General features: G+C 43.2%; 2 protein-coding genes across 2 annotated transcripts in view; one reads left to right on the top strand and one right to left on the bottom strand.

The window, feature by feature from the left end:
• LOC132885424 (gastrula zinc finger protein XlCGF26.1-like) overlaps positions 1-8,415 on the bottom strand; it is a 52,214-nt gene extending 43,799 nt beyond the window's left edge. The window contains exon 1 of the mRNA XM_060920086.1: positions 8,022-8,415. The gene's annotated coding sequence lies outside the window, so the exon portion shown is untranslated. The remainder of the gene's footprint in view (positions 1-8,021) is intronic.
• Positions 8,416-8,614: 199 nt separating this feature from the next.
• Positions 8,615-21,807, top strand: part of LOC132885411 (zinc finger protein 850-like) — a 35,963-nt gene continuing 22,770 nt past the window's right edge. Inside the window, exons 1-2 of the mRNA XM_060920064.1 lie at positions 8,615-8,694; positions 11,487-12,802. Coding sequence (XP_060776047.1) covers positions 11,590-12,802 — 1,213 coding nt within the window. The 5' untranslated portion in view covers positions 8,615-8,694; positions 11,487-11,589. The remainder of the gene's footprint in view (positions 8,695-11,486; positions 12,803-21,807) is intronic.

Here is a 21,807-nt window from a genome sequence, read left to right as displayed (position 1 = left end):
TGTCTGTGAAGATTCTCAGTCATCCAGGTCATAGTAAACTGTGGGTGGTAGAAAAGAGCAACTGGACTTGCTTGAAGATTCTTGAAAACGTTTCACCTCTCATCCAAAAGGCTTCTTCAGTTCTGTCTGACTAATAAGGAATATCAGATATTTATCCTCTCATGGATCAGAATTCTGATGACAAGCTCATCTAAGGTGTCATTGAGGCATCATGTTGGTGTGGGTCACTGGAGGCTGGGTGTGAACGGCGAGTCATTAGGGTGATCAATGGATTGCCCGTTAGGGTGATCAATGGAAAGCTGACTCTGGCCAAGTTTACATTAGACCGTATCTGTCTCGTTTTCTTCGCGGATGCACTGTCCGTTTACATTAAAACGCCTGGAAACGCTGGGAAACGGGAATCCGCCAGGGTCCAAGTATTCAATCCAGATCGTGTCTGGTCCGGTGCTGTGTAAACATCAGAGATGGGACCAAGTCACACATGTGCAAGTCTCAAGTAAGTCTCAAGTCTTAACCTTCAAGTCCCAAGTAAGTCCCAAGTCTTTTTTGTCTTGGGCAAGTCAAGTCAAGTCACAGGCTATGTCAAGTCAAGTCAAGTCCTATAATAAGACAAGTCAAGTCCAAGTCAAGTCACCTTAGGCGTATTGGCGTAATTTTAGCAGCAGAATATGAATTTAATACATTGAAAAGGCAATACATAAGTAAATGTCAGTAAACATCCCTGGCACATGTGCCCAACCTGTTAAATATTTGCATTTTAAATACTCATGTTCTGTAAAATACATCATGGAATAAAACAAAACAGTAATAATGTCACAAAGTTATTTATTGATGGCAAAATTGATTGCAAGATTGAAAGCCAACTAAGTTTCTCACATTGTCATCAGCCAACAAGAAAAATAAACAGAGAATTGGCATTCTGTTATGTGCGTATAGAGGGTAGGACGACACCTTGGGTTAACAGGGGCATGAGCTCCTCCAATCTCTAATCACGTCAGATGAGATGATTATTATTAATAAGATGCACGTGGAGAAACCTGAAGTGACTTCGATGTATGTTTGCGCCAGTAAAAAAAAAAAAAAAAGGATAGAGAAATGTGTCAGACATAATTTAGGTCTCAAAAAGAAGACCTGTTCGCCCATGCAAAACTGACATCATCTTACCCCATAAGACGAGCTACAGAGGTGTGTGCAAAAGCGCTCTCTCCCTCTCCGATGCTGCCTCAGCCTGTGCGGAGCGTGGACATACAACTTTGGCGCGGGAGTCTTGGTTCCCGCTATAATAGATTGTTACGAAAATAAATGTTAAATGAAATATGCATCCCGCGCATTCCTTTCCACAGGAACTTTGCTCACAACGTTTCGGTCGTGGCTAACGCACTGTCCTCCTTACCACAAGTGCAACGTTTCGGGAACAATACGGAAAGGACAGTGCGCGGGATTCATCTTTCCTTGAACAATTACCCAGAGACTTTTTAAATTACCTCACTGGGAAATATCCAATGCACCTGTTCAGTTACAGAGTTGTGCTCTCTAAATTGTAGTCATTCAAACCATTGTTTTGGCGGCCTGGTAGCCTGACATGATGATATGATGTGAAATCTGTGAACACATCGTGGCATGGGGCATGCCGGTATATAGCCCACACAGAGAGCGTGCCTGATGGACAGGGCGGTGACAACGCAACGGCAGTGCAATCAAAATTACTGAAGTATGTGCATATTACATTTTATTTTCACAATAAAAACCACGATGGAAATAACACTCAAGTCACTCAAGTCATCGTGTGTCAAGTCAAGTCCCGAGTCTTAAACTTCCAAGTCAAGTCTCAAGTATTTTCATGTTTTGTCAAGTCAAGTCACAAGTCATGAAAACAGTGACTCGAGTCGACTCGAGTCCAAGTCCCAAGTCCCCACCTCTGCTAAACATTGAGAATACGTGGATACGCTGTGCTGAGCTCTAGCTGACGTCGTCATTGGACAACGTCACTGTGACATCCACCTTCCTGATTCGCTGGTGTTGGGATCACACACACACAGCGGCTCAGTCCCGAATCACTGCTCGTGCGCTTCACTCACGCGCTCTGTGAGCTGCGCAGGGCCGGACTGCGCACCCTCCAGAAGGCACTCGCTGTTCAGGGCGGAGTGATTTGGAGCGCAGGAGGAAGCGCTGAGCTGCACTGAGGTTTATTTACACATTTCAACCTCCTTCAGGCGCTTAAACTCAGTGAGAACATGAACATCACAGCCAGGTGTGTTTATCTGCTGGAGAAGGTGTTCGCTTGCCATCCTTCCACTTGCAAGTGGTGAGTGACTTGCGCATGCCCGATATGCACTGGGATCATGTGACGTGCCGTCTAATTAGTCATGTGATTAGCGTATCCGTGTATTGGCGTTGCTGTGTGCACGCGAATCGTTTTAAAAACGTTAATCTGATGATCCGCTGATTCGAAATAATGTAAACAGGGCCCCTCTGTCCCCCTGTGAATCACCGAAACCAGCTGGGTCTTGGCATGCACCCAGCCGTCTGGGAAGCGTGCCTAAGACCGCATTGTAGATGGTTGATAAATGATGTCTTAGACCCCCGCCTCTGTTCAGTGATGGCCATTCCAGGTTGACAAAAATGGCTTCTTTAACTCCTCGCTCATACTAACAATCCTCTCTGATGCTAAAATGTGTACGTTACAATCCTGAAATGAGTGTCCTTTGTTGTTAAGATGAATGTAGACAGCAGAGTCCTGGCCTGAGAAGCTGGCTCTCCTGTGTTGAGCCAAACGCCTGTAAAGTGGTTGTTTCCCCAATATACGAGTCCGTGCATTCCTCACCGCACTGAATTGCATACACTATGTTGTCCTATTTGTGTCTGGCTATTCTGTCCTTAGGGTGGACCAGTTTCTGCTTCAGGGTGTTACTGGGTCTGAAATGTACCAGAATGTTGTGTTTGTAGAAGATCCTCCTGAGTTTCTCAGATAGACCAGAAATGTAGGGAATGACAATGTTCTTGCGTTTGTTCCCGTTGTCATCCTTGTCCGTTATGTTCCTTTTTCTGCTCTTTAGGAAAGACCAGTTGGGATAACCACAATTCTGAAGCGCTTTATTGATATGATTCTGCTCTTTCTCTTTTCCCTCTATCGTTGTAGGAATGTTCTGAGCCCTGTGTTGCAAGGTCCTCATGACCCCCAATTTATGTTCCAGTGGGTGGTGAGAGTCGAAAAGTAGGTACTGGTCTTTGTGTGGGGGTTTCCGGTAGACCTCGATACTAAGGCTTCTGTCTTGTCTAATGTGTACATCACAATGCAAGAAGGCTAGATTATTCCCACTGACATCCTCCCGAGTGATGTTGCTATCCACTGCATTGATGTGTTTCGAGAAAGCTTCCACCTCATGGATTTTGATTTTAACCCAGGTATCATCCACGTATCTAAACCACTGGCTGGGAGCAACTCCTGCAAAAGTGATCAAAACTATATGTTCCACTTCCTTCATGTATAGATTGGCCACAATAGGGGACACCAGTGAGCCCATGGCACATCCATGCTTCTGTCTGTAGAAACTTTCATTAAACTGGAAATAAGTGGTAGTCAGGCAGAGGTCAAGCAGGGTGCAAATCTGATCCGTGGTGAGGTTCGTTCTATCCAGTAAGCAGCTATCCTGAAGGAGTCCTTTTCTAACAGATTCGACTGCTTCTGTGGTGGGAATGCAGGTGAAAAGAGAAGTGACATCGTAGGAAACCATGGTTTCATCTGAATCTAGTTTGAGGTCTGCAACTTTAGTAGCAAAATCTTGGGAATTTTTGACATATGGTGTACGATGTCACTTCTCCACGCCCAATGTGCCCGTGAACTTCTCGTAAAACATGTCCAAATCTTTGCAGTTTGAACATTCTTGGGCCATGAATGCAACGTAAATCCAACTGCGCCGGCCAGCAACACATCTACGTGGCATGGCAATAAATTAGCTCAAAATGGAAGATCGGAGTTGCGGTCAGCTCTGTGTTTTAGTATAGCAGAAATGGCGATGAGACCGATAGACTTCCTGCTGTGACGTTAAGGACATCAAGGTCATTCACTCAGACCGCTACCTATATGAATCACTTTAATCGTAAAAATTACTATATTAGATTTATTGTTAATGCTTAAAACTATTCCTGTGCCATTCTTGAGGTCCCAAGGCATTTATAAATGAAAGTGAGGCCATGGTTCTGTGTATATGCTTTATAGGGTAGTCACACTAGAGGCAGAACTAAAATTCTTCATATATTCTGGGACATTCGAAGTGCATTCTAAAAATTCTGACTGCATTCCAAACATTTGGGCCCATTCTTGTGGTCGGCCCGAACGTTTTGCTCATGCTCAAAACATTCGAGGCGCATCTGAAGAGGAGAAACATCGAACCACATTCGAAGTGCATTATAACTGCATTCTGACTGCATTCTAAATATTCTTATGGCATTCCAACAGCATTCGAAACATTCTGATAGCGTTCGAGGGAAAAATCGAAATGGCAAGCCACTTCAAATCCTGACAGAATGTCCCGAATGAGCCTTGAATGAGCTGGAATGCCGTCAGAATGAAAATTCTTTGTATATTCCGGGATATTCAAAGTACATTCTAAGTATTCAAGCTGCATTCTCTTTGAATTCTTAGATGTTCGAAACACATTCGGCAGCTATTCCGGGAGTGCTCTGACTGCATTCGAGGCGAATTCGTACAGCATTCGAGGCACCTTCCGACCAGACTTCGGGTGGTATTCGGTCAGCAACTGAACCGCACTCGTACAGCATTCAAAGTGCATTCTTAATATTCTTACAGCATTCTAGGTATTCCTACTGTGTTCCAACTACATTTGAACTGCATTCGAAAGCTAATACACCTGGAATGTGCAAGAATCATTCGTGGCGGGTTCAAAGTGCATTCTAAGTATTCGAATGGCATTCTTACAAAGCTGTAAGAATGTTGGTCAGTTTGAAATTCCCGCCCGAACGTGGCACGAATTTTGAAAAATTTTTAATTCCAGCTGGTTCTGCTTGATTCCTACCAATTCTGAATAAGTGTGATGGGGCCTTTAAGGCCAAAAAAAAAAAAAACCACACACTTTGCTTCTGGTTACCCGACCGAGCACCCCCCTTCCAACCCCCTGTGACTCCGACCCCCTCTCAGTCTACAAAACGTTCATGCGATGCACATAGCGTGGTTGCCCCTGATCATAGACCAACGTCCGCACGTTACGCATAGCGTGAGTGTCTCTCGCATCATAAACGGCCGATTGTACACATGCGCATGACTACCTCTAACAGGAAGCAACGAAAATGTCAGTGGTTTGTGTGCTGAAAGACGCGTGTCTTGCACATCGCAAGCCCAGTCTTAGACAAATTATGTCGCTAGAAAAAGAGACATTTAAAGACATTGAAGATTTGTTAGCTTGTACCAGTAGTTCTAGAGTAAACATAGAAATCATCTATGCGAAGCATCGGTTGACACACTGACAACAAACAGCACTCACTGTGTTGCTGTCAGAGTTCGAGGACTCTTGCGTGGGTGCCAGTAATACCCCCCGAACATTTTCTTGCCTCAGTTTGTGGTGTCAGAATGCCTCTCAACTGTGCAGATCCTGTTGAAATAGTCTACTATAGCAGTGGATTTGGAAGAACAGACATTTGTCCATATTGTCTTAAAGACTGTCTGTGTTAAACCAGATTTGAGAAAAAAAGATTTAAACAGTTTGTGGCAGCAGGGGCGTGGCCAAGCAGCAGTCTGTGAATGGAGGGCGGGGTCAGGGAAGGTAAGTAGCTAATGGCCCTTTTCCACTACCCTTTTTCAGCTCACTTCAGCTCGCTTCAGCTCACTTCAGCCCGACACAGCTCACGTTTCGACTACCAAAAACCAGCACGACTCAGCTCGCTTCAGCCCTGCTTAGCTCCTAAAACTCGCACCGTTTTGGAGTGGGGCTGAAGTGAGCCAAGCCGTGCCGAGTGAGGCTGGGGGCGTGAGCAGACACTCCCCTGTGCACTGATTGGTGAGGAGGAGTGTCCTCACATGCCCACACACGCCCCGCGAGCACGCTGGGATCTGTAAACACCGTAAACCCGGAAGAAGAAGAATTACGAATTACGAGAATTTCTGAAGCCTTATGCGCCTCGCCTCATCTATACGCTCTTGCCAGTATCTGTCCGCGTTGTCGGTGACAACAAGCCACAGCACCAAGACCAGCAACACTAATGACTCCATGTCCTCCATGTTTATTGTTTACTATTCGGGTCGTGAGACTACCGCTTAAAAGCTCACTGATGTCACTGTTTGCGCTGCTTAACGACATCACCTGACGTCCACCCACTTTCGCTAACTCCACCCAATGTGTCCACCCACTTCCAGCCAGCACGGTTCAGCGCGGTGGTAGTCGAAATGCAACTCCAACAGCCCCGCTCAGCCCGACTCAGCACGGCACGGCTCAGCCCGACTCAGCCGCGTTTGTAGTGGAAAAGCGGCATAAGTCATTCCACCTGCTGTCAATGTGTGTGTGTGTTACAGGGATGGAGCATAAAAGGAAAGAGAGAGCAGAGAAAAGGGGCTCTCTCCCTGACCACAACGTATGTGAGTGAGTGAAAGAAAGAAAGATGAAAAGCTCAATAAATTTTTTGTGTGTAAACATCAACTCTCGCCTGCCGTGCTTCTGTGCTCCACCCACATCAGGAACTGTTACAGTCTGACAGCAGGTGGAATGACTTAGCCACTTACCTTCCTCGACCTCGCCCTCCATTCACAGACCGCTGCTTGGCCACGCCCCCGCTGCCACACAGTTATTGAACTATGTGACGAGTGCCTTCAAAAAGGCATAAAAGACATTTGCTACAGGCCATATGGGAAGTAGACATTGAACAGCTGATCTTCACAGTTCAAAGAGAAGTTTGTGTATGGTTCGAAATAAATCTTTGAAAAGTGTTCTTTAGTGTTTATTTCTGAAACCAGAATACCTGCAAACATGCATTCAAACAGAGTGCTGGGTGGGTGGATATCTTATTGTGAATATGGGGGGAAGAGAGTGGTGATAGCCATGGAAACATGTCTTCAAAAAAAAAAAATCCCTACCGACCTACCCTAGTTTTTCAAGAAGAAGAAGCTGCTTTACTGTCATTGTACAAGAATACAATGAAATTCCGTTTGGCAGCATCTCTCTTGTAGCAACTACATGTCACAGTCTAATCTCATTATCTCGAGCCGCTTTATCCTGTTCTACAGGGTCACAGGCAAGCTGGAGCCTATCCCAGCTGACTACGGGCGAAAGGCGGGGTACACCCTGGACAAGTCACCAGGTCATCACAGGGCTGACACATAGACAACCATTCACACTCACATTCACACCTACGGTCAATTTAGAGTCACCAGTTAACCTAACCTGCATGTCTTTGGACTGTGGGGGAAACCGGAGCACCCGGAGGAAACCCACGTGGACACGGGGAGAACATGCAAACTCCACACAGAAAGGCCCTCGCCGGCCACGGGGCACGAACCCGGACCTTCTTGCTGTGAGGCGACAGCGCTAACCACTACACCACTGTGCCGCCCTGTATTATATTGTATTAGTCTGTATTCAAGGCATGTAATAGGAAACAAAATTCTTTTTGTTTGGCCTCAGGTCAGTCTGTATTGTGAAATACTGTGAACTCCGCCTTGAAAATACTGACCGAGGCCTTTAGGAAGTCACGGTATTTCACAATACGGACCTCCCAGCTGGGGTGTGTGTGTATATATATATATATATATATATATATATACACACACACACACACACATAATGCGCAGTGGATTGTGGGATATGTGTAAGGGGTGAATACCATTAATAATAAAGTTTAATGAACTATAACTCAATACACCATACAAAAGAGGACTGTTGGCTAAGTAGTGCACTACATAGCTCACATATGCTAGTAGTAACTCATACCCTATGTAGTGCACTTAGCCAACAAACAGATGAGTATTTTGAATTCTGCCACTAGCAAAGCTAACAAACATTAGTATAACTTACCTTAAAGCTAGCTGTAATTAACCATCTCAGTTACAAATACAAGATACCAGTGAGAATAACAGACACCAGTTATTCAAATCAGAAGACTCCTCTTTCGACGTCTCGAGTTCATGAACGCTGTTGAGAAAGTCAGTGTTCCGGAAGCTCGCTTGAAATGACGTTGTCACGTGACCTGTAGAGAGGAAGCTTCAGTAGCTCCATATAAAACGTCTATAAAATCTTCCAGCCATGTACGACTCGATTCCGTGGAATAACTGTTCATTGTATGTGATTTCATATGAAATATCCCATACTCGCCCTGTTTTTAAAAAGTATTAAACTGATTTTAAAAGGCCTAGAAACTCTATAATGCCCTACTTTAATTAAAAAAATGGAGACACTGGTATAGAGTGCTTTGCTGAAATCACGTGACTGAAACAGGCCAATCCTTGAGCTGAACAGCTTTCTTGTGAAATACACACTCACTCACTATAGGGGGCAGTGATGCTCTCTAAAACTAAACTGCAAATAAACCACAAAGAAGAAGCGTTGCAGTTTTTTTTTTTTTGCAGCCTTTGGAGAAATATAAAGATTGTTTTTTTAATTAGTAGAAAGGCATAATTAGATCTCAAGTTAAAAAAATAGATAGAGAGAGAGATGGTTAACTACGTTTGGTTTTAAAGCCAGCTTTAAGGTAAGTTGCTTGTTAACTGAGCGAATTGCTGAATTCCAAATATACTTCTATTTCGTTTAAGTGCACTACATAGGGTATGAATTAGTAGTATGTGCACCCTATGTAGTGCACTATTTAGCGAATAACGCTCCATTTTGTATTCATCCTTGGTGAATATGTGGTGTATGGAGTTACAGTGCATTAAACTGATGATTAACACTATAGCGAGTTTACTTATTTTAAATTCTAATATCTTAGAGGTTTTTTTTTGACTCAGTCAAAATGCTAATTTATATATAAAAAATAAGTAATAAATGCTAATAACTGCTAGCTAGGGTTGCCAACTTCCTCAACCCCAAATCAGGGACACTTTCCTCCAGGTGTGTGCGCATGCGCGCACCCCCAGCAGCTGACCAACAGTAATATAAATCTCAAAGTTTCATTAACCATACTATAAATCTACTCATTTCACAGTGTAAAAGGGCAAACTACTGCTGTACTTGCTTGGATGTATGGTTCACAGTAATAGTCAAGACAATTATTCCAAGTTTTCTTACATTTTATGTTCTTTTCTTGAAAAAGCACTAGACTATAACCATATGCCACAGACACTGAAAAGCCTAAACCAACCATTGTCTAACTTATCCAAGTTCTCAACAATACATGGAGGGGCACAGCAGGATGAAGGGAGAGCCATCGTGTGCACACATGATGTGATATCTCACGCCACTCTATATCCACAAAAGTGAAAAAGGAACGTAATTCCTCTCTCCGAGAAGCCGACACAGAAGTGGCTGTATATTTTCACAACAAGGGTCTCAATATCCACTGACAGCTGATCGCTGGTATGTTTGCATGTATTATGTGCGATGTGGGCTTTTAAAATGTCATTGTTTGCGCTGCTGAGTAATTTGTAAACAGAGTGATGTTTTCCATAATTGACGTTCACATTATCGGCTGCATATGCAGTGTTGTTTCTAATATCCAGCTCATAATTTTCGAGGCAGGTCATTAGAGCTTGGTGTATGCCATTTGCCGTTTCATCGCTGTCTTCAAAAGTCAAGCAACTTCGATTGTACGCCATCGGACACAGAGAAATACCTCACGCATACTGGAAATGTTTTTCTATTTCCCTTATTCGAGGCATCGGTGGCAAGTGAAAAATAGACAGGCTCACCTTCGGCTGGAGAAAGGTTAGACAGAACTTTCCCCACTGTGCTTGGTCCTAAAACATTCATGGTGATCATCTCAGCTTTGGTTCTGCCCAAGTGCATCTTCTTAGCAACACATGAATCCTTGAAATAAAGTCCCATTTAACTTAACAGTGCAGTCAGTGCTGTTATAGCTAAGATCGTACTTGATGGTATGGTATACATAAGCTACCTCACTTACGGCAATTTTGTTGATTTCTGCCATAGATGTGGTGAAGAATGTACCAATGTTGCTTCCTCCTTTCGCTAGCACAGCCTTTTTGTGAATGTCTGAGGCTTCATAGCAAGTTAAATCATTCTCGCCACCATGGCTAATGGATAGTTCTCAGCAGCATACTGTACAAAACACTTTCTTTGCGTTGTCGGTGACTGCTTTAACCCATGGCCTTTTGGCTTCCCACTCTCTTTTTTTTTTTTTAATAGCTACAAAGTCTTTTTTTTTCTTTGCAGGTTCACTGCTCATTTTGACGTACAATGCCACTCACCAGTGGCCAGTCCACACACACACACCGGTCCGTCACTACTAACAACCGTGAGTTTTGGCGCGACGAGGCTGTGATTGGAATACGGGACTGGACCTGTCCCTGAAGGGACAAATCAAAATTGCCCATAAATCGTGATGTCCCGGACAATACGGGACGGTTGGCAACCCTACTGCTAGCGATTCACTGAGCCTGTCAGATTTGACTGATGGGTTCAGTGGCTAGCTAGCAGTTATTAGCATAATTAATGTAGCTAATTTATCAGGATAGCATTGTCTTCATCTGCTGATTTTTCTGAGACAAAATAGAGTGCAGTTTGTTAGTTCAGTGGGCTTTTTTAAAATTTATTTTATACTATATATTTTCTAGTATAAAATAACACATATAATATAATAAAATAAAATAAAATACTATATATTTTCTGGCGAAGCTCTCAATTTACCGGTCGATCTACGTTCCGACTCTCACCTATGGTCATGAGCTTTGGGTAATGACAGAAAGAACAAGATCGCGGATACAAGCGGCTGAAATGAGTTTCCTTCGCAGGGTGGCTGGGCGCTCCCTTAGAGATAGGGTGAGAAGCACAGTCACTCGGGAGGAGCTCGGAGTAGAGCCGCTGCTCCTCCACATCGAGAGGAACCAGCTGAGGTGGCTCGGGCATCTTTTTCGGATGCCTCCTGGACGCCTCCCTGGGGAGGTGTTCCAGGCATGTCCCCCCGGGAGGAGGCCCCGGGGAAGACCCAGGACACGCTGGAGGGACTATGTCTCTCGGCTGGCCTGGGAACGCCTCGGTGTTCTTCCCGAGGAGCTGGCCGAGGTGTCTGGGGAAAGGGAAGTTTGGGCTTCCATGCTTAGACTGCTGCCTCCGCGACCCGGTCCTGGATAAGCGGAAGAAGACGAGACGAGACTATATATTTTCTGCCTTGTTATTACAAAAGGATGAAATGATGTAACTAAAGGATTAAATCCTTGTAAAATGTTCAAAGAAATGAATTAAATGCAGGCTTTACACAGATGAATTGTCTGTTCTCATGGTTATAGATTTATTCTTATGGTTTACATTTTGTTGTGCACATGGACTTCATTTCTTTTCTTAGAGCTATTTCTTTCTATGTTCCAGGAATGAGAACACGTCCTGATTGTCTCCTCCTTTTTGTGTACACTTTCCTACAAACAAATCTCAAATTTAACTTCTGCACACAAGCACAGCAAGAGCTGCTGCTATGATGAAATCGGACGAGATTAAAAATGAGAACGTACCCATGAAGATCTCTGGTGGTGAAGAGATTTCATCTGGAATTCACCACATTAACACCGCTTGGAGAGAAACAAAGCCGGAAACGTCCCCGTGCATCCGGTGTGGGAAGAGTTTTAGTGATGTGGGAATTCTCAAAACACACCATTGCATTCACACAGGTGAGAAGCCATATTACTGCACAGAATGTGGGAAGAGTTTTATTGTGCGCAGTCATCTCGAACGACACCAGCGTATTCACACGGGGGAGAAGCCGTATCGCTGCTCACAGTGTGGAATAAGTTTTAGGGATGGAGGAACTCTCAAAACTCACCAACGCATTCACACAGGAGAGAAGCCGTATTACTGCACAGAATGTGGGAAGAGTTTTATTGTGCGCAGTCATCTCGAACGACACCAGCGTATTCACACGGGAGAGAAGCCATATCTTTGCTCACAGTGTGGAAGAAGTTTTAGGGATGGAGGAACCCTCAAAACTCACCAACGCATTCACACAGGAGAGAAGCCGTATTACTGCACAGAATGTGGGAAGAGTTTTACTGTGCGCAATCATCTCGAACGACACCAGCGTATTCACACGGGAGAGAAGCCGTATCGCTGCTCACGCTGTGGGAAGAGTTTTACCCGAGAGGACACCCTGCAACAGCACCAGGTCATTCATACAGGAGAGAAGCCGTATCATTGCTCACAGTGTGGAAGAAGTTTTAGGGATAGCGGAACTCTCAAAATTCACCAACGCATTCACACAGGAGAGAAGCCCTATCACTGTTTACAGTGTGGGAAGAATTTTTCTGTTAGTGGAACCTTCGTGAAGCACCAGCGCATTCACACAGGAGAGAAGCCTTATTACTGCACAGAATGTGGGAAGAGTTTTAGTCAGGCAGGAACACTCAAAACACATCAACGCACCCACACAGGAGAGAAGCCGTATCGCTGCTCACGTTGTGGGAAGAGTTTTACCCGAGAGGACACCCTGCAACAGCACCAGCTCATTCATACAGGAGAGAAGCCGTATCATTGCTCACAGTGTGGAAGAAGTTTTAGGGATAGAGGAACTCTCAAAACTCACCAGCGCATTCACACAGGAGAGAAGCCTTATTACTGTTCAGAGTGTGGGAAAAGTTTTAGTCAGGCAGGAACACTCAAAACTCACCAACGCACCCACACAGGAGAGAAGCCGTGTCACTGTTTACAGTGTGGGAAGAGTTTTACTGAAAGAGGAGCTTTTGTGAAGCACCAGCGTATTCACACGGGAGAGAAGCCGTATCGCTGCTTATGTTGTGGGAAGAGTTTTACCCGAGAGTACACCCTGCAACAGCACCAGCTCATTCATACAGGAGAGAAGCCGTATCATTGCTCACAGTGTGGAAGAAGTTTTAGGGAAAGAGGAACTCTCAAAACTCACCAGCTCATTCATACAGGAGAGAAGCCGTATCATTGCTCACAGTGTGGAAGAAGTTTTAGGGATAGAGGAACTCTCAAAACTCACCAACGCATTCACACAGGAGAGAAGCCGTATCACTGTTTGCAGTGTGGGAAGAATTTTTCTGTTAGTGGAACCTTCGTGAAGCACCAGCGCATTCACACAGGAGAGAAGCCTTATTACTGTTCAGAGTGTGGGAAGAGTTTTAGTCAGGCAGGAACACTCAAAACACATCAACGCACCCACACAGGAGAGAAGCCGTATCACTGCTCACAGTGTAGACTGAGCTTTACTCATTTAAATGTATTTAAGACACACAAGTGCATTAGAGCAGCACAGTCAGTATGTAACGCATGAATTTGTCAAGTCAAGAAATATTATTATTAAAAAGTGTAACAGTACACTCCAGTCACAATTCATTTTGATTCACGATACTGGCTTCATATTTTGATTCAACTTGATTCTCCGTATATTTTGAACAAAATTTGAATGGACAAAAATGACAGACTTTTTTTTTTTTTTTTTTTTATTTCTGAATCATAAATAATGCAAAACAATGTGCATTTGTGTCTGTATAAAACTCATTTTAACCAGTAATAGATCTCCAAAGTCAGCTAGAATGTCCAGCCTTCACAAACATGATTTATGAACGATTCCTTTCTTAGAGCTCCTGATCTTGACGATATTTTGAAAAAGACTGAATGGCTTTAACGTTTAACAAGTGATTTTCAAAGATTGAAATAAAAATCCAAACAGTGCAAAACTTGTCCATATATGAGTGTGATCAAATAGTTTGCATAAATATAAAAAGCAGGCTACACTGAAGGGGGGGAAATGTTTATAGTAACTGCTTAACCTGCATGACCTGGTCAGGTTAGCAATATGAGGAGTGAACAGTAGCTGACTCGGGTTGTTTGAAGGGCAGTGGCCAAAAAAAAAAAAAAGTCTTCATCCTTGATTAACATTGTTATAAGTCAAATGAGATTAAAATAAGTAAAACGCAGAGGGAACTACGAACATTTGTTTCTCGCGCACACATGCTAAGGTCACTGAAAAAGCTACAATTTGGGAACTTAACAGGGAAGGGACACGCTGAGTATTGGAGTCATAGCAGAATTATTCTTTTGGCTGTATGTTTATACATCGAACAGCCGTAAGGTTAAAACCACTGAGAGGTGAAGTGAATAATATTGATGACCTCATTACAATGGCACCTGCAAGGGGGTGGGATAGAGTAGGCAGCAAGTGTATTGTCATTTCTTTAAGTTGATGTGTTGGAAGTCGGGAAAATGGCCAAGTGCAAGGATCTGAGTGACTGACAAGGGCCAAATTGTGATTGCTAGACAAATGGATCAGAGCATCTCCAAAACAGCAGTTCTTGTGGGGTGTTTCTGGTTTGCAGTGGTTAGTACTTACCAAAAGTGGTCCAAGGAAGGACATCCAGTGAACTCGTGACAGGATTATGGGCACTTTAGGCTCACTGCTGCGCTTGGGGAGGGAATTCTACCTTGTCTGGTCTGTTTTTATCCCACAGTGGAGCTACTGTACAGTAGCACAAATTGCTGAAAAAGTTAATGCTGGCTCTGATGGAAAGGTGTCATAATAGAAAATGCATCACAGCTTGCTATGTATAGGGCTGCATAGCTGTAAACTGGTCAGAGTGCCCATGCTGTCCCCTGTCCACCACCAAAAGTGCCTACAATGGGCTTGTGAGCATCAGAACTGGACCATGGAGCAATGGAAGAAGGTGGCCTGGTCTGATGAATCACATTTTCTTTTACATTATGTGGATAGCCAGGTGTATGTGCGTCTCTTTCCTGGGAAGAGAAGACACCAAGATGCACTATGGGAAGATGGCAAACTGGCGGAGGTGGTGTGATGCACTGGGCAAAGTTCTGCTGGGAAACCATGAGTCCTGGCATTCATGTGGATGCTATTTTGACACAAAACACCTACATACATCTGGGGTGAACATCGCACAGCAAGTTTACCCCTTCATGGCAACAGTACTCCCTAATGGCAGTGGCCTCTTTCAGAAGGGTAATGTTTCCTGCCACACCGTAAAATTTATTCAGGAACATGACAGTGACATAATCTCCAAATTACCTAGATTTCAATCCAGCTGAGCATCTGTTGGATATATTGGACAAACAAATCTATGTGATTTCAGGTTTTCACTGCCTTACTATCTCAAGTTACTAGAAGGGCATGACATGACCGAGATGCCCTCTCTTTTAGAGATGTGTGCTAGTTTTATAATGCAGGAGAAAATAATGTCACCGAACTCAAAGTATTCAACTCCTACGCTCTCCCATCAAGCAATGCCAAAGCTATGCTAAGGTGCCTTAAAGAGAATATGGAATCAAGTTTCCCTAACCTGACTGTTAGCTCCTCAAAACATATGCTACAATCTCAGTGACGACTGTTTCAGTAGTTCTCAGCATTTTCTAAAATGAAACTGATCAAAACCCAGCTCAGAAACCCAGTGTGGGTGGAAAAAGGGCCTCCAGTCTTCTGCTGGTATCAACTGAGACAGATATCCCAGTGGACCATAATGAGGTCATTAACATATATATCGATTAGTCATAACATTAAAACCACTTGCCTAATATTTTATTGGTCCCCCTTGTACCACCAAAACAACTCTGATTTGTCAAGGTGTGGACTCCACAAAACCTCTGAAGGTGTGCTGTGGTATCTCGCACCAAGACATTAGCAGCAGATCCTTTAAGTCCCGTAAGTTGCAAAGTGGGGCCTCCATGGATTGAATTTTTTTGTCCAGTACATCCCACAGATGCTCAATTGGATTGGGATCTGGGGAATTTGGAGGCACATGCGTCAGTGAGCCTCGGGTGCCCCTGACCCTGTTACCAGTTCACCAGTTGTCTTTCACTGGATCATTTTTGGTAGGTACTAACCACTGCATACCACGAACACCCCACAAGACCTGTTGTTTCAGAGGTGCTCTCACCAATAATCTAGCCTTCAAAATTTGGCCCTTTTCAAAGTTGCACAGATCCTACTGCCAATACATCAACTTTGAGAACTTTGTGCTACAGAGCATCTGTGGGATGTACTGGACAAAAAAAAAATTAAATCCATGGAGGCCCCACTTTGCAACTTACGGGACTTAAAGGATCTGCTGCTAACGTCTTGGTGCAAGATACCACAGCACACCTTTAGAGGTGAGAACTGACTTTCTTGCTGCCTAAGAAATCCCACCCCTTTGCAGATGCCATTGTACCAAGATAATCAATGCTGCATTCAGCATTAGGTTTGGGGTTTCCCCCATTTTAGGTAAACAGGTCAATGCAGACATAGAAACAATCAAAATTACAGTCTACACTTTTTAGATATATGGTATTTGGCTGGGACATGTGTGCTTTGTAGTCCACTACACAGTGCATAAAGATTCAGATATAGTAACTGGTTACAAATATGCACATGCTGAGCTCACAATGACAAGCTTTCATACTGAAGCTATTAGCAAAGTAATGGCTTTTCATGGGTAACTAATATCTAAATATACTGCAAGTTATCAATAAAGTTATCTAATCTAATCTACCGGTAAGTTGGCCTAGTGGTTAGTGTGTCTGCCTCTTGACCAGGAGAGCGTGAGTTTTACTCGCACTCGGGTCATACCAAAGACAATCATAAAAATAGTACTTACTGCTATCTGGTGAAGAACAATGCAATACAGAGATGTGAGTAGGGAAATAAACTCTTGCGGTTACTAGAGGACCAGCACCCCACTGTAACCCTAGCTATGTGAGAGTCTGAGGGCTACTCAAACAGAAATTGGTGCTGCCTAATGTGCATGGGAAGGACTTTGATATGTAAATATATAAATAAACTTTTAGGTAGATACATGCAGTTGATTAAACTATTATGGTTGTAGTGTCTTATCTCCTTCCTCTGACCAGAAATCTATAAATGTGTTAAATATTACACGCTTTGTTTGGTTGTGAAAAAGAATGAATCTCAAAAATTAAACTAACCTCACTGAAGTTGATGTGTGCTACAGTTTGATGCAACAATGAATAAAACATTCATAACCAAGCTACATAACTAATTTCTTAGGCACCATTAGGCAACTTGAATAAACTATACATGCAATCAATGACTAGCTACATACAATTAAATATTTTATTTTCAAAAGAACCAAGTACACTTACAGACTTCACCATTGTGCTTCTCTTTCCAGATGGGGCATTCCTTTCCATGGTACGTATGGTATGCCCAGTGGGTGGCACATGATGCCCAAATCCAGGCTGCAGGCAGACATACCTGGTTTAGCTCAGGTACTGGCCTGTATCAAGTGAAGTCTTTTTCTTTTCTTTTTTCTCATAGCCACCATGTTTATGATCATGAGCAGGAAAGTAATGGCAGAAAATTCTGAGAAGTGATACCTACCAAAACAATGATCATTGGATTTTATTCATATAAGGTTCCAGCAAAGATATATAGAGATCTGAAGTCAGCACAGATGTTGCCAAATCTAACATTTACAGACATATACGTACATATATTTATTCCACTTATTTATTATTCAGAAAACCTACTGCTGAACAAACAACATTAAACATTAAAACCTCTCCACACCTAGCCAATGTAATGAGTTGGCCAATATAAAGTGCTCATTACAGAGAACAAAGTGATTTAGTATCAAAAATCTATATTTGGACAGGATATTTACATGGGGTCCTGAGGAAATTTTCTATTTTACAGAGGCTATTCTGATTTTTTTTTTTTCTAAATTCTATTTACCACGGAAGACGTAGGTGGGAATGATGTCACACCCAAGTTGACGACATTCCGGTACTAGAATTTGGAAAACCAAGAACTTTCAAATTGTGATTTCAACTTCCATTTATTTTTTTGTTTGTTTGTTTTTATTTCATGGGTTGGGAGAAGTACAACCCTGATTCCAAAAAAGTTGGGACAAAGTACAAATTGTAAATAAAAACGGAATGCAATGATGTGGAAGTTTCAAAATTCCATATTTTATTCAGAATAGAACATAGATGACATATCAAATGTTTAAACTGAGAAAATATATCATTTAAAGAGAAAAAATAGGTGATTTTAAATTTCATGACAACAACACATCTCAAAAAAGTTGGGACAAGGCCATGTTTACCACTGTGAGACATCCCCTTTTCTCTTTACAACAGTCTGTAAACGTCTGGGGACTGAGGAGACAAGTTGCTCAAGTTTAGGGATAGGAATGTTCACCCATTCTTGTCTAATGTAGGATTCTAGTTGCTCAACTGTCTTAGGTCTTTTTTGTCGTATCTTCCGTTTTATGATGCGCCAAATGTTTTCTATGGGTGAAAGATCTGGACTGCAGACTGGCCAGTTCAGTACCTGGACCCTTCTTCTATGCAGCCATGATGCTGTAATTGATGCAGTATGTGGTTTGGCATTGTCATGTTGGAAAATGCAAGGTCTTCCCTAAAAGAGACGTCGTCTGGATGGGAGCATATGTTGCTCTAGAACCTGAATATACCTTTCAGCATTGATGGTGTCTTTCCAGATGTGTAAGCTGCCCATGCCACATGCACTAATGTAACCCCATACCATCAGAGATGCAGGCTTCTGAACTGAGCGCTGATAACAACTTGGGTCATCCTTTTCCTCTTTAGTCCGAATGACACGGTGTCCCTGATTTCCATAAAGAACTTCAAATTTTGATTCTTCTGACCACAGAACAGTTTTCCACTTTGTCACAGTTCATTTTAAATGAGCCTTGGCCCAGAGAAGACGTCTGCGCTTCTGGATCATGTTTAGATACGGCTTCTTCTTTGAACTATAGAGTTTTAGCTGGCAACGGCGGATGGCACGGTGAATTGTGTTCACAGATAATGTTCTCTGGAAATATTCCTGAGCCCATTTTGTGATTTCCAATACAGAAGCATGCCTGTATGTGATGCAGTGCCGTCTAAGGGCCCGAAGATCACGGGCACCCAGTATGGTTTTACGGCCTTGACCCTTACGCACAGAGATTCTTCCAGATTCTCTGAATCTTTTGATGATGATATGCACTGGAGATGATGATATGTTCAAACTCTTTGCAATTTTACACTGTCGAACTCCTTTCTGATATTGCTCCACTATTTGTCGGCGCAGAATTAGGGCGATTGGTGATCCTCTTCCCATCTTTACTTCTGAGAGCCGCTGACACTCCAAGATGCTCTTTTTATACCCAGTCATGTTAATGACCTATTGCCAATTGACCTAATGAGTTGCAATTTGGTCCTCCAGCTGTTCCTTTTTTGTACCTTTAACTTTTCCAGCCTCTTATTGCCCCTGTCCCAACTTTTGAGATGTGTTGCTGTCATGAAATTTCAAATGAGCCAATATTTGGCATGAAATTTCAAAATGTCTCACTTTCGACATTTGATATGTTGTCTATTTTCTATTGTGAATACAATATCAGTTTTTGAGATTTGTAAATTATTGCATTCCGTTTTTATTTACAATTTGTACTTTGTCCCAACTTTTTTTGGACTCGGGTTTATAGGGTAGAGGTCTGCGTGGGACAGAATTTTCAGTCCCGCTCCTGCATTGTGCAGTCCCGCTCCCGGCCGCTCCCGCAAAGAATTATGATTTTCAGTCCCGCTCCCGCCCGCGCCTGCCATATTTTGTCCCGCTCCCGCCCGCAAATCCCGCATGATGCAGACGTTTGCGTTATTTCTCACGAAAGTTCTTGTCATTGGCTTGGGGAATTAAACATGCTGAGCTTAGCTGAGCTCTCCACTGACCGATCCTTCATTTATTGTAAGTTTATTGTTTAGACTCTGACATTCTGCTGACACATTCCAAGTTGAGCGCTGCATGCGCTCATGATTGACAGCTCTTGCTTTGATTGACAGCTCTCGCTTTGCGCACTCACACTCCCACTTCCAAGTCTGTGGTGTTATGATTCCAACCGCGATTTCATTCTCCTCTCATATGAAGTGCTGCACAACCACAACCAGCTCCTCAGATTATACACTATTTCTAGCTTTAAACTGAACAATTTGTGCGATACAGTCCTTTTTAATACTTTTTAATACTTAGGACTAATACTCTTGACTTTTTAACGGTAAATGTACCTCTTTTTAAAGCAGCACTTACTTCTGAAGCACTGTGAGCTTCACTAGAGGAGCTCTGCTCTTCTGCCATGATCGGAGATCTCAAACACGGAAGAGCGGAAAGGAATCGGAAACGTACACGAGATTAGACCACATCCGCAAATTTAGGCATCTTAAAATGTTTTTATTAATGCCAAATAAAATATCCAGCACAAATTATATACAATAGACATAAATTAATAATTTATAAATTTTATTTTAAACACGTTTTTAGTTAGCGGGACTGCAGCTTATCACCTCTCCCGCCCACGCCCGCATTGTGCACTCCCCCTCCCGCCCACGCCTGCAATGAGCTTTCAAAATTTGTCCCACGCTGCACTGCTTTGCGTTGGGTCCCGCGGGACTCCCGCGGGAGTGCAGGGCTTTAAAGTAGGGTTTGCTCTAGCCACGTTAGCCATTGTTACATGGATAACAACATATGTGGTTATATGATATTTTGCACATACAAAACCTGTACCAGCATGTCCACAGATAGAAGTTTAACTGAACAGTGTGTACAAATAAGACAGCGGTGCTAATAATCAGTATATTACTACAGTTTTGTTTTTCACTTTGTTAATGCAAAAAGCAACCATCTTGGATTTTGAGGTCAGGGTTGGTCAGGATCTTCTGACTTTCCAAGTTGGACATCTGAATTCAGGGGCATTCCAGTTGAAATTTCTGACTGGGAACTCAGAAATTCTGGCTTCTCAGTTGAAATGGAATGCACCATTATTTATATCCGGGTCAGCCATGTCAAAGTTTTTCTTTAGCCGCCTTTAAGAAAATTATTAGTCAAATTATCTACTGCCTTTCACCAAACTTGCCACTCTTCCAGGAAATTTAGACCCATCTGGATACGCGTCCAAATTTCTCTCTGCAGATATCTCATCTCATCTCATTATCTCTAGCCACTTTATCCTGTTCTACAGGGTCACAGGTGTAGCAGTAGTGCTGTTAATTTGGTGATCGTCGCTGTATCTGCGCCTCTTCTGTGTGTGGTTGGAATGAAACGGTAATTTGGTGACGGTCCCTCAGCGGTGCCTCACCTGGGCTCGCGATTGGGCGACCGCTAGCCACACCTGTATAAAGCCGGATGGCTGTACAAATGTGTTTTTTTTTTTGCTGAGAGGAACATACAAGGCTAGCGGCTCTGGCTTCTACAATCCTCGTTGCTTGTGCCTCGGAGGGAATTCATTTTACCACTGGCTGCTCGCTCTGACTGCTTGCTCTGGCTGCTTGTTCGCTAACTGCCTAGCAGTAGTGCTCCATCTTTTTCCCTCCGATGCGCTCGCTGATCTTTGCTCAGGTGAGTTTACAAACTTACTTGTGTGTGTACTGAACATTTCGTGGGGCAGCGTGTTGACATTATTCTTGGCTTGCAGCATACATCACGAGACGGTTCGGTAAACAAAGTCTCTCCCTTGGCGGCGTGTGCTTCCTTTTTGGTGGTGTGTGCCAGATATTCGGTAGGCTCTTGCTTTTTATTTCTTTTAGTTGTGATAGCCAGTTGCTGCAGTCAAGTATTTTTATTCCCACTAGGGCCCGTGTGATATCTAACTGTGAGCGGTCAGAGTTGCCGTTTTGTCCTCTTCCCCTCTTGTTCCTCTTGTTTGCTCATGGTGACTGCCGCCCTGCAATTAGTTGC

This window comes from Neoarius graeffei, chromosome 4, assembly GCF_027579695.1.
Source record: "Neoarius graeffei isolate fNeoGra1 chromosome 4, fNeoGra1.pri, whole genome shotgun sequence".
NCBI lineage: Eukaryota > Metazoa > Chordata > Actinopteri > Siluriformes > Ariidae > Neoarius > Neoarius graeffei.
This window is presented reverse-complemented; position numbering and strand designations above follow the sequence as displayed.